This window comes from Bufo bufo, chromosome 3, assembly GCF_905171765.1.
Source record: "Bufo bufo chromosome 3, aBufBuf1.1, whole genome shotgun sequence".
NCBI lineage: Eukaryota > Metazoa > Chordata > Amphibia > Anura > Bufonidae > Bufo > Bufo bufo.
In genome coordinates, this window is record NC_053391.1 from 134056749 (window position 1) to 134069886 (window position 13138).

The 13138-nt window shown below is 40.3% G+C and overlaps 1 protein-coding gene across 16 annotated transcripts in view; it reads right to left on the reverse strand.

The window, feature by feature from the left end:
- ELN (elastin) overlaps window positions 1-13138 on the reverse strand; it is a 75858-nt gene that overhangs the window by 43236 nt on the left and 19484 nt on the right. For 11 of the 16 annotated variants that reach the window (XM_040423609.1, XM_040423610.1, XM_040423612.1 and 8 more), the window contains exons 2-8: window positions 8456-8509; window positions 7720-7758; window positions 6344-6376; window positions 4563-4763; window positions 4170-4310; window positions 941-979; window positions 356-403 (exon numbers count right to left, since the gene is read on the reverse strand). In XM_040423609.1, coding sequence (XP_040279543.1) covers window positions 356-403; window positions 941-979; window positions 4170-4310; window positions 4563-4763; window positions 6344-6376; window positions 7720-7758; window positions 8456-8509 — 555 coding nt within the window. The remainder of the gene's footprint in view (window positions 1-355; window positions 404-940; window positions 980-4169; window positions 4311-4562; window positions 4764-6343; window positions 6377-7719; window positions 7759-8455; window positions 8510-13138) is intronic. The other 5 variants (XM_040423611.1, XM_040423619.1, XM_040423617.1 and 2 more) reach the window with 5 other exon arrangements.

The following is a 13138-nucleotide window of genomic DNA, read 5'->3' on the forward strand; positions in this document are numbered from 1 at the left end:
TATCAGGTTACATTAATTTGGGTCAAAATCACCTGCTGGTCAGTGAGAATTTCCAAGTGAGTATGTTCATGAATACTCACTGTCAGTTTAGGCAATTCACTGCAATGAGTACATACTCATTATATTCTGTATGTATGTATAGTATATTTTAATTTCAATGGTTGATTCATTTAATATAATATATTATTTGTACAGCTCTATACAACATTAGAGGCACGTCTTTTGTAGATTAGCTTGTTAGTAAAAGCTGGGATTGAACTGTTCACATCCCTAAGACTGTCACATCTCTAAGATGTCACAGTCCTCTGCACATAGTTTTTTTAGTTTTGTATGTGCAGATTTGTCATTGTCATACCTTTACAGTTTGATGGCTCTGTTTCTACTGGCTGAGCCCCTGGAGCACCTAGAAAAGCACCGGTGGTTTTATGACACTGATAAAGATCTGATGTCTACTAGAAGGACTTCATTTCCCAGTTGTTACACCTAAAATTTGCAAACCCCTATGAGTCTTTACCCCAATGATAGGCATACTATACCATACCGACTACCTATTCTGTCTGACTAAACTCTATTTTTTGGCCATTGGAAAAGGGCAACAATCAAGTAAATGTATTTCATTCACAAAAAGTCAAAATCATGTTATTATAAAAGATGGTTGGCCTCCCCAACTAGCAGCTGGGAGGAAACATCATATTCTTATTGCCCTGATGTAGAGCTGTGGTCATGGCATCATTATTTTGGCTATTCAGTTATTGTAGAATATGTGTTGGCTCCAAATAAATTTAACTTGGAATCATGGGTAGCAGTGGACCTAAACAGCCATTGTGTAACTACTGTATAATACAGTACATTGTCAACTTGGTGACACAAAGTCCAGTAGTCTATAACGGAGCCCTTAAACGTCTTCATATAGGCTGGAAAAGGGCACATTTTTACTTACCAAGTCCACCGACACCAACTCCCGCTCCTGGCCCATAACCTGCATAAAGGAAAGTTACAATAGTAGAATATTATCCAGTATTAGAGATCTGTATGACTGCTGAAACATACTCACATAATGCCACCATGCTCAATACATTTTTATAGTATTCAGAACATTGTTTTTCTGATACAGAGGCACAAATCCACCAAACAGGTGGGAATTTATTAAGGGTGAGTTCACAATCCAGTTATTTGGTCAGTTATTTCCATCATGAGCCAAAACCAGTGGTGAAACCTGCTCAGAGATTAGGTATAATGGAAGGATCTGCTCCTGTTCTGTGTTTCTGACCCGCACTAGTGTTGGGCGCGAATTTTCGAATCGCAAATATTAATCGTGAATATCGGCACTTTGAGAAATTCGCAAATATTTAGAATATAGTGCTATATATTCGTAATTTCTAATATTATAGATTTTTTTTTCATCAGTAACCTCCCTTCTTGCTTGTAGCCAATGAGAAGGCTGCAATGTCTTTGTCTGAGCTTAGCAACATCCCTACCAACCAATAGGAAAGTTGCCTACCCCTTACTATATAAGAACCTTCTGAGAGAGACAGCAGTGTCATTGCGGTGCTCTGTGCTTTCCACTCATTACATTAGATAGATAGTTAGATAGCTTATATATATAACACAGATAGTTAGTGGGAGATAGTCAGTGTAGGTTATATCCTCATATAGTGTAGCTGATTCCAGTGCAGGGTGTTAGGTAGTGTGATAGGTTCTGCTGTGCATACATACATGCAGACCTGCTAGAATGTGAAGTTTCACGTATTGCGCCAAAATTTTCGCATCATTAGTGCCGATTAGCACAATCGCGAATATATTGGAGCACTCTAACTGCATATAAAGCCATTTTTAATGTTCTGCCATGCCAACCATTTTATACAGTCTCAGGAAACTTCTAGCAGCTTGGAAAATGTAGCAAAAGTAACCCACGCCTGTATTTTGCGCGCATTATTTCGCAATCAAGAAAATCGGGAATTCGCGAATATATGATAAATATTAGCCCAAATATTCGTGAAATATCGCAAATTCGAATATAGCCCCTACCGCTCATCACTAACCCGCACCTGGTTTGGGCTTACAATAACTGATGGAAATAACTGACCAAATAACTGAAGTGTGAACTTGGCCTAAGGTGGATATTTTATATACCACTCTTAATTACAAGTGTACTGGATGTGCTGGAGTAAGAGGAGCAGGCCTTTTAATAAGTTTGTTGCATGATTCTCTTTACAGAAAAAGCAAATCTATGCCAGTTTTGAGATGGTATAGATGTGAACTATAACTTATTTCAAATTATGGGTAAATTTTAGTAAATCTGCCAGCCGGGGAAGACCCTACCCCCTCATAGAAGCCCCAGTTCCCCCTTTTTATTAATCAAGAAAACAGTGGTGTAAAATTTAAAAAAGTTTAATTTTGGTGTGTGTTTTATACCAGAAAACTGGCACTTCATATAATATATTTTCTCCATAGTGTTAAATGATAACATTCTATTTGTGTAAATCTCTTCTTATTGTGAAGCTTAAGAGTCCAGTGGGTGGTCCTAATCAGTGCTTGACAGCTATCTCTGTATGACTGTGCATACATCTATAGATGGAAGTCACTTGTTATGGCAGATGGTGTGGAACCACTGTATCAACCAACAGATTTGGCTTAGGGCTTCTCCTAAGGGCACTATCCTGGCAGTCCCCTGGCTTTCATCATTTAATCATTGTACAAGGGAACCACCTAGGCTGCTACCTCCTGGAGTAGTCTCAGTGAGATTGACAACTGACCCATGGAGGGATCAGGCAAACCATAGTCAGGAACAGGCCAAGGTCAGGACAGGCAGAGTCCGAGCAATCCGATAGATATTCCAAATCAGGGCAGACAGCAAATGGCTAATAGAGAGGTCAGACAGCCGATGGTTAGAATCCAGTAACTGGTAAAAAGTCGGTACAAGGGAAGACAACAAAAACAGCACACCTTGGCAGCTAGGAAATCTATTGATCAGGCACCCTCCTATAGGGGGAGGTACCTTAAGTACCCAATAGTGGCAGTCATTGGTTGGTGTGAATTAGGATGCTTGTACGCTGGTCATTTAGGAACTGGAGGGAGCACACACACATGCACTATGGGCAAAGAGGAGGTGCCTGGCTGGGCACTACCAGGGAGTACAAGCAAACATCTTCCGCACCCGTGCCTACAGCAAGGGAGCATAGGAAGACCAGCGGGTCTAAACCGCCAAAGCAGGAGAAGGAGGATAGTGGTAAGTGGAGCAACATCCGATAACATCACTGAGTAGGACATTTCACTGAACTCAGAAATTGAGAAAATATTTACAAGTTATACCAAATGTTTTGCCAAAAACTATATATTAATCTGCTTAGCATCTTCTTCTCTATGACAGGTGACAGGTTTGCTTAAACTCAATAAATAGCATGCAGCTGACTGCTTAGCTCACCCTAGTAGCAGCTGTTGACTGCCAGAATTTTATAATTCTGTGCTGAAAATTTGGAACCCCGTAGGAGCCCCATCTGTTGCGAAGATTAATAATTATGAAAGTAATTATTGCAGAATTATATACCTAAGCACACCATTGTTTTAAAAGGTGGACAACACTTATTAAAATGTGTTTCTGTATTCAGCTTACATTAAACATGCCATACATGTTGCATAGTGATCCATAACAACATGTGGTCTCTCACTCGCATGTTTTGAACGCAACAGAGGTCTTGTTCATCATTATCATTATATCCTTAAATCATCGCTAATACAACTTTGCATAAATCAGTAGTACATGCGACCACAAGAAACTATGTAATATGTTTTATCAGTGATAAATGTCTAGTTCTCCAGTGTATCAGCAACTTCCCCCATTCCCCCACTAATAGCTTTGCACTTGTGTGCAATGGATTGCAGCTTGCACCCACTATGTCTGGGAAAGCTGCAAACCAGATATTCAGCAAGAACAGGGGAAAAATGGCAGATACAGTCCTATAATGGCCAGAAATAGTGTTATTCCTCATGTACACACACTCTACTATTGATTAATGCAAAGTTTATTCAAAGTTCAGTGCCGCTTTAAAGTTGCTAATGAACTTTATCCTCAGTTTTTTTTAATATACAAGTAAAGTTCTTTGAATACAATGTCACAAAGTGTAATGTTTATGATTATTTATGACATGTGGAAATTCAGTATATCTAACCTGGTTTTGGTGGCTTGCCTCCAGCACCTAGTCCACCAGCTCCTAATCCACCAACTCCTAGCCCACCTGCTCCAAGTCCACCAGGTCCATATCCACCAGCTCCAGCACCTCCGATGCCTCCAGCTCCAATGCCGCCCACACCTAGGCAATCAATATGATGTTAATAGGTGAACATTCACTTTGTATAGCATGTACAGCAAAACAAACAATTGGAGCACTGCGGCCTCCTCACAATGTACTGGTGGGAGGATAAGTCATTAAAATTGAACTCCTTGAAAGCCCCTTCAAAAGTTCAAATGAATCTTCTCTATTTTAAAATCTTTTTAATAAAATGACCCAAATTCATATTGTTATATGATTATTTATAGTATGTGGAAATTCTGTATATCTCACCTGGTTTTGGTGGCTTGCCTCCAGCACCTTGTCCACCAGCTCCATAACCACCAGCTCCATAACCACCAGCTCCATAACCACCAGCTCCATAACCACCAGCTCCATAAGCACCAGCTCCATAACCACCAGGTCCATATCCTCCAGCTCCAACACCTCCAGTACCCCCAGGTCCAAAGCCACCTGTTCCTACGCCACCAACACCTATTATAAAATATTATATTAGATGCACAACCTGGAAACAAGTTATATTTCAGTGGTTTGTAACTTTGTCCTTACTTCAGTAAAGAATAAAGAGAGGCTTCAAACCAATTTTATACTAAGTTTAATTCATGAAGTAAAAACAGCAAATATCATGGGACCTAAATTGAAAGCAGGTGATTGCAGCACCCCTGAGAGATTAATTCATCAAAAAATGAAAATGCAGCGGTAATTACATATTAATGCATTATTATTTTAAGTTCAAGTAATTGTGTTTAACTTGGCTTTCTATGTGGAACAAGCTAATGCGGTGTTCTCTAGTTTCTTGCATTTGGGAATACAAGAACGGATCAATATACTGTAAAACAAATTAAACTTCTGCACTCACGTTGTACTCTTATGAAAACCATTCTCAAACTCTCCAGCCCAGTACTGACCAGGCGGGCTATATAACTTTGTGAGGGGAATACATTTCATAACTTTACTATGTGTCAGGGAAATAGAGAATGACAAATGCAACAATGTTACTGAGAAGTACAGTAAGCGCATGAACGTTCCCAGTTATATGCTCCATGTGCAAATATGACTTTTTATGCCACACTACCCCACATTTAAGGGGGGATTCTCATCTTATAATGTTAAGAAACATATTTGGACCACTTGTGATATACTGTAACAGCTAGCTTATTGAGAGTTAGGTGTTTGTCATATCGTCTCTACCAACTATCCCAATGGTGTGCCAACAGCAAATATCAGCCATTATAATTTTTAGCCGCAATCAAGTAGATAGAAGGGAGCATTGTCATTTCTATGGTGAGGTTCTTTTTATATACACCCTTAGACAACATTGCCGTTGGTAAATTTGGGACATGTAAGCCCACCCCAAAACACCCCCAAACATGCCAGGAACACCCTCTTATGGGACTGATGGCAACTATGCATGCCACATTTGAATGAGATTGGAAGGAAGGGGTGCTAAATAAAAGGGACATCTTGCTGCCATGAAAATTTCAGTTTTATAGTATACAAAAAAGGCTGTGCAGAGCAATTGTATGGAGTCAGAAACATTCTGCGGAAATGTAATGCATGTCTTCATATTCTGTGTTCCACAAATGGCTTTTTATCATATGCTATAAAAGAGCCACTGATTACTTTTTTAACTCTCTAAGGTTACGATATACATAGTATTAGGGTGTAGTATGGCAACACATTACATTATGTCAGTGATTTGGCGGGGGGGTCCATAAAACAGGACAATGCTGGGTGATGACATAATTGCAGTATCTGGCCAAAATCTAGTGCATGCTTAACAAAGTTTTCTGTAAAAGAATGCCGTGCCTAAAAAAATGTACAGGCAAAAACCTGTCCATTATAATGTACTGAGAGTAACACCCTAGTATTAGCGCAGGTAGCGTGTATACTGTAGGAGCCTGAGTGCAATAGGCAAAGCATACAGCAGCTGCATCCTTATGGACATCACTAGGATTTCATTTTATGCTTTTTATATCTCAATTTTCCATGCTTCAATGTTGTCGAATTAGAAACAACAATATCAGAAATATGCTACAACATCATCATCTTACCTGGCTTGGGGGGTTTTCCTCCAGGATATAACCCTAAATTAAAGAATTTTGATGAGAAGCCAATCTACATATATGTCTTGGATTGTTATTGTTATGATGTCATTACTTGAACTACGCTCATAGTTATAGGAGTTGCAGAGGCAGAAGTCGCAACTGGGCCCTGGAGTCTGAGTAGACACGGATCAAGTGGTCTTAATCACATGAGAAGTCACCAGTATTATAAATATCACATGGTAGGTTGGGGCCCTGGAGCTACAGAATTATGCAATGCAACCTAGGACCTTCAAAGAACCCCTCTGACCAGGGGTGCACCTAGCCTTTCTGCTGCCTGAGACAAAAACTAAAACGCCGCTCCCCCCAGTGCCAATTTCCTAACCGAACCCCTTTGCCACAGTGAAAGCGCTTTCCCCCCTCTTGCCCCTACAGTCCTTATCATGTGCCATCTATAGAGTGTTTGAGAAAGTAGATGACAGTAATAAACCACTTCAGCCTCCTCTATAGGGAATACGGCTGTTGCTGACAACTGGCTCCATGCTGTTACAGCTGCAGACTCACCAAAGATGTTATGGAACATCCTTGTAGTGTTAGATGGGGACCCGCCAGACATTTTACGTCATCCGGCAGTCTGCAAGTAGTTCATCATCCAGGATTGATGATTGTTGGTTTGGCCATACACATAACAGCTAATCATCTGAGCATGCATGTCTGTTTGCAAGTTGAACACCAATACTGTTTGCAAATGTCTATATAAACACTTCTATGCACCACAAATAAGAAGATCCCTGGCCATATACAATAATTGTGCTGCATTACCCTAAAAATAGTGAAGTAACTAAGGGGCACATTTATTAAGACCGTCGTTTTAGACGCCAGTCTTAATAAGCCCTATAGCTGACATTGCATCCGCCAAAGTTATATAGAGGCGCTGGCCTTAAGCGTAGATAATTTTTTACGCCTAAAACAGGTGTAGAAAATGGTAAATGAGACTGGCCTGCCGGCCTGTCCCCTTCCCCGCCTTCGCTACACCCCAATTTTTGGACCAGGCATAAGAAGTCACAGATAAATGTTTTATAAATGACCTCCTAAGTCTAAATTTTGGCTAACTACTTTCTTAACCACTTTTTTTTAAATCTGTAGTCCACATATGTGGAGCAGCTGTATTGCTCCAACCATTCCTTCGGGCTGTGCTCGAATTGACTGCCAGGCATAGTACAATCTGAAATGGCTAAAAGCTTCAGTTTTGTTACAGTCATGTAGCCCTAACCTATCATACACAAAAAATAAAATTGAATCATGTCCATATTTGTCTCCCCCCCCCCCCCATTAAGTTACTGTACGTTTCTAGTGCTATACTGAAATCAATAGGTTATACTGACCTGCTCCTCCGATTCCTCCAGGTCCCACACCAGCTCCTCCTTTATAAAGAAACCCAGAACAGTTGCAGTTAGAATCATGTAACAACTATTGCACATAGAAACATAGATTATTTTGTTAAAACCATCTTTATTATGCAGGATAAATTATTCTTCCCATTTCATTTCTTGGACCACCCTGTGCAAATCACTTCCAGCACAAAGACACAAGGTTAATACATTTTTAACACTAACGTTTTGACTATAGAAATGGGATCTAAGGTCTTTTAAAGGAGTGTTATCTGCAAAACTGTCCTACACCTATTGTACAGCCTGATGCGGTTGAACATGAGACAGGAATTCAAGGAGAAAAGAAGAAGGAATCGCTGTTCTATGCACTACCCCCTGATGCCCAACACTAGGCATATCATATTTTATTAGTTTTGACTCCTTAAACTCTATAAAATTGTTGTAGCCTACTAAATCCCTTTACACTAAAAACCCAATGCTAATTGGACGTCAAATTGGAAATCCTTTTACTTTCCTAATTCAGGCTTTTTCTTGTCTAAGCAGACAGTTTACTCCATTGCAGTTTCTTATTATGAAGTCAGAAGCACATATCCCACACTGTACCCCAATTTTCTCACCCAAACATATTATAAATATAGGCCAGTACAACTAAAATGTAGCCATATTGACAGGTCAACCAAAATGCAATATGTATAGATTATACATGCAGGTTACATAAAATTCTTCTTACCAGGATATACCCCTGCACCTCCACCTGGTAAAAACTGACCTCCAGCAGGAACCCCTGTGGGCAGAAAAACAGGCGCTACATTTAGTTATGGATATTGTATAAGGGTTTTCAATAAAGACTATAGGAATATTTGTTTTGTTTGCTATTAATACACTCAGGATACATTTAATGTTGATATTCACATAGTAAGCAATATTTAATGAAGTTCTCAAGAAAGAAAGGATTTTTTTTTTCATCAGCAGAGACCAGTTGTATGGAGAACAGCAATCAATGGTAGTAGGTTGGCAACAGGACTGGTAACAGAGCAGTTGAGTTCACAGCCAAGAGGTCCCAACCGGCAGTATTAGACACAGTGGTACGGTACTGAAGCATGTGCTGTTGTATCAGTACTTCAGTGAATGGGCTGCAGTCATCCAACCAACGCTGCTGCCCCTTCATTCTGCTTATCGATGGGCCATTGTTATGGACAATGGTTGTGAAACCACTGTGGATTATCCTGGTGGCTCCTTGGTATTCACCCTTTAACACCTATAGAGGGATCTAGTGTTCACTGCAGGGAAAGCACCAGGCCACTACCTCTGTGTAATTGACTGCTGACCATGTGGTTGGTTGCTGACCCACGGGGGTCAGAGACACTTGTGTGGGGCAAGGAGGGAACAGGCAAACCAGTATTCAATAGCAGGCTGAGGTCAGGGCGGGCAGAACTTGTGCAAATCCATGAAAGAGTCCAAAGGTCAGGGCAGGCGGCATAGGGTTACAATCTGGGAATCAGGCAGAAGTCCATACACAGGCAGACAAATAGATTATAGCACCTTTGCAGGATCTAGCAAGACATGAAAGACTGATTGCTCAGACACCTCTCCCAAGGGAGAGAAGCCTAATATACCCACAGTCCATCCATTAGCTAGTACAGATTATGTACATGTGTGGTGGCCCTTTAAGGGCTGGGGAGCCCACATGTGCCTCATGACGAGGCCTAGCAGCGTGGGACAGAGGAGCCTGACAACTGGCCCCTCTTCTAGGGGGCAAAGGAGTACCAGTGGGTCCCAGCTGGTGGGCAAAATCTAAGTCAATGAGGTGGCGCCCATGCCTGTCCCAGATAGGAATCCCAGGCATCAGATTTCAACAAAAACACACATTAATGACCAATCCTATGGATAGGCCGTCAATTTAAAATCCTGGAAAATTCTTTAAAATCCACATTCTGCAGACCTTAAAGCAATGTGTTCATCCCAATCATTTTGACTCAAGTAGGTTATGTTCATCCTAGCATCATGGCTTCTAACCAACCTCATATGGTCTATGTGTTTTTTTTTTTACATGGATATGCTTGTGAAAGTTCCTCTAGCGTAGAAAGCAAGCAAAACAATGGAAATGGTCAGAATAACATTGCACGCATCCCAGCATTTGAGATTATTTTCTTTGTAACTGCTGATAATATGGAGAACTTTGGAATCAATTTTGTTTGCATTCCTTGTCATAGATGCTACGATGCAGCGCACACTTATCAAATTAGTAATCAAGATGGTGAGCAACGAAATGAGGGCAAATGTTCTGTCAGCTCAGTTTTCATTAACCATGATGTAACTGGATACTGATTCTAGTAAGAGTAGGGAACTGATGTTGAGGAAGAGAATCTAAAGGAACAAGCCAAAAGACTGATCCCTTGAAAAGAGGTGAAGAAGGACATCAAGATACAGTATCTGATGTAGGAGCTGATGTAGAGGAAAAAAATGTAAAGGAATGAGTCAGAAGACTAATCCATTGATAAGATGTGGAGAAGGATGTCAAAATATCTGATGATGGGGAAGAGAATTTAAAGGAACAACTCACAAGACTGATCCATTGAAAAGATATGAAGAAGAACATCAAGATATCATATTATAGGAGATTCCTAATGAAATGGGTAGAATCAATGCACAATCAAAAAAGAATGTAAACAAAAATTGGATGTGTTTCCATGACTAAAGCTAGCAATATGATCAAATCTATTGAATCAGGGAATATTGGTCAACTTTCATAACTTTTTAGGAACTATTAAATATACACTGTTCTCATTTGGTCTACAGTGGATGTCTAGCATCTCATTTGACACTGTACAAAGTATGGGGGCTATGTTATCACAGAATGTTTAGATTCATGAACATCCTGGCCATAGAGCATATGGACATCATAAAGGGTGGTCCCCCACTTGCGGGAGAGAGCTTCTCTGTAAAAGAGGATCCCGCTCTGGTAGGTTAATCAGGTGAATAGCTGGCATGTAATGCTATATTATATGTCTGGCTACTGGATATGCTCATAGGGTGTGGGAGAATCTGAACTTCTGATGGTCAGCTGATTTCCACGCTGGCTTATTTTTTTTTTTTTAAAGGGTTTGTCATCATAAGTCAACCCCTACTCAAACAAAATTGCACATATTATTGCAAATAGTACACTAATAATCTAAACTCTTGTTATGTAATTAGAGTTTTTTAAATTATCTTTAAAATAATGAACACTTTAAATCATTAGTCTAGTTGTTTGTTTCCCACTAGAGTGGACTATTAAACTGTACTTTCGTATTTTTAACTCCGTGGTTGTGTGTGGACTGTCATGTGGATATTACTGCCTCACTGTGGGGGTTTATTCCCCTTGTGTACTAATCTAACAGAGAGATCATGAAGTAATTGCTGTGGGAGAAAAATATACAAGATAAGATTGACAGACACAGAGTAGGGAGGAGGTAGGAGAGGACAGAGTAGTATCAACTGTATGTATACCTGTACCCAGGTGAGTAACTGGGTGACCTGGCTCCATCACTCCAAAATGGCCATTTGTGGGTGCAAGTATCTTTCCAAAGTGAGGGCAGGAAGAACAGTTTTAGAGCACAAACTAGTCAGAGGACCAGGTCTATTGCTTGGTCACAGATGCAGTTTAGTTGGTCTTTTATTTGTATAACCATAAAGCGGTTTTCCGGAATTACTATGGTTTTTAAAAGGTATGTTCATGTAGTTGCTCACCCCACATACATCTTCTGCATGCTTTTTTTCCATCTTGGACTCTCCTGACCCGTTTTCACCATGTAAACCAATCACTCTGGTTTATATCCTGTATGTACCACTTCCAGTTGCTGTATCTTACCAAACCCATGATGCACTTCTCCTTTCTCTGCCACAGCTCCAGCACCGCCCCTAACAACCCCCAGCTAGTTTATAGCTCCTCTCACCCTGCTAGTTACATAGCCGCCCCCCCCCCATCAACTCCCCTGTTGCTTTGACACACCCATGGACATGACATCACAGGGAATAAGAAAGAGCTACATGGACATGGTCATGTGATCACAGACCAGAACTGAAGATAGGAGCAATAAAGGTAAAACAAATACTAAATTACAGCTCCCTTCCTAAATGGTTATTTTATAGGGTGCATTAGGGTGGATTAGGGGTAGGTTCCGGTTCAGGGTGCATCCACCATTAGGGTGCTCCACTGTGTTGAGGGGTAGCCAGGGCCCTTTTAGGGAAAAATCTTCATCCTGTCCTTGTTTACCTCTACCACCTCTTCCACCATATCCATTTAAGGCTCATTTTTTAATCACATCTAATAATTGTATTGCTTGGGTGTAATGTACTTCCCACATTGACGGTGTTTTATTGAGTACGGTATGTATTAAAAGTTACGTTTTAGAGATTCATCCCTTGTGTGCCCTGATATTGATGCAAATCTGAAACCCCCTTTAAGATCTTTATAGTGTGAAGATGATCTGCCAATAACACAAATCTACCATTTTCCAATAATCCAGTGGTGTCTGTTGCCCCTAGTTGCTGATTCCATACATTGTCTTTAACCATGCAGTGGTCGCTGTGAGGTTTTTCTCCAGATGTCTTTATAATTAATGTAGCAGATCTCTGAGGCAGTAAGGTTAATATAGCGTCACTGACATTTATATTATATATACTAGGATTAATGGAGCGATTCCTAAAATTCACTACCCAGTGCATGGGATTTACACAGATCTCCTCCATATGTTTTTCATAAAGACGTTGATATTATAATGGTACCATAATGTTGTAGTAAGTGTTCAGTGGATTGATTTGTATGTATTTAAATGAGTCCAGAATAAGACAAGTCATGACGCAATGTCAAAGCCTCAAAGGGTAGAATAGTTGTAAAAAGCTGAATACCAAACGTCATACGTCACTGACATATTTTTGTGTTCTGCCTCTCTTTGATAGTACGAGATGCACTGAACCTTGCTTTTCCTCACAATAAATACATTCCTTTGGTGTGCACACAGACAATCTGTGATTAGTGGCTTTGTGAATCCAGATCTGTCATGACACCTAAGTATGAATGCTTAGGAATCCGATTTCCTAACATTTTCTGGATTTTGGACCCTATTCCAGACATACTATTGCATAATATTATATGGAAAAATGTGAACTGTAATGCAAAGCCTGGACGCGTATATAGAGTCGTTGCTGTCACATCCATGATAAGGGAATGATTTTGGTTAGGCAAGCCTCCTGGCAGTGAAATGGTTAGTGCAGGAATGTCTGGCAGGTTGCTCTGCAGGGATGGGGTTAAAACAAATAACCACAACCCCACATGAGAGGTGTGTGTTTGATTACTGAAATCCCAGTGGAATTAAGAATTGCAGAACTGTTGATCTCAGCGTGAGAGGAATTTGGAGCGCTCAGTATCTGA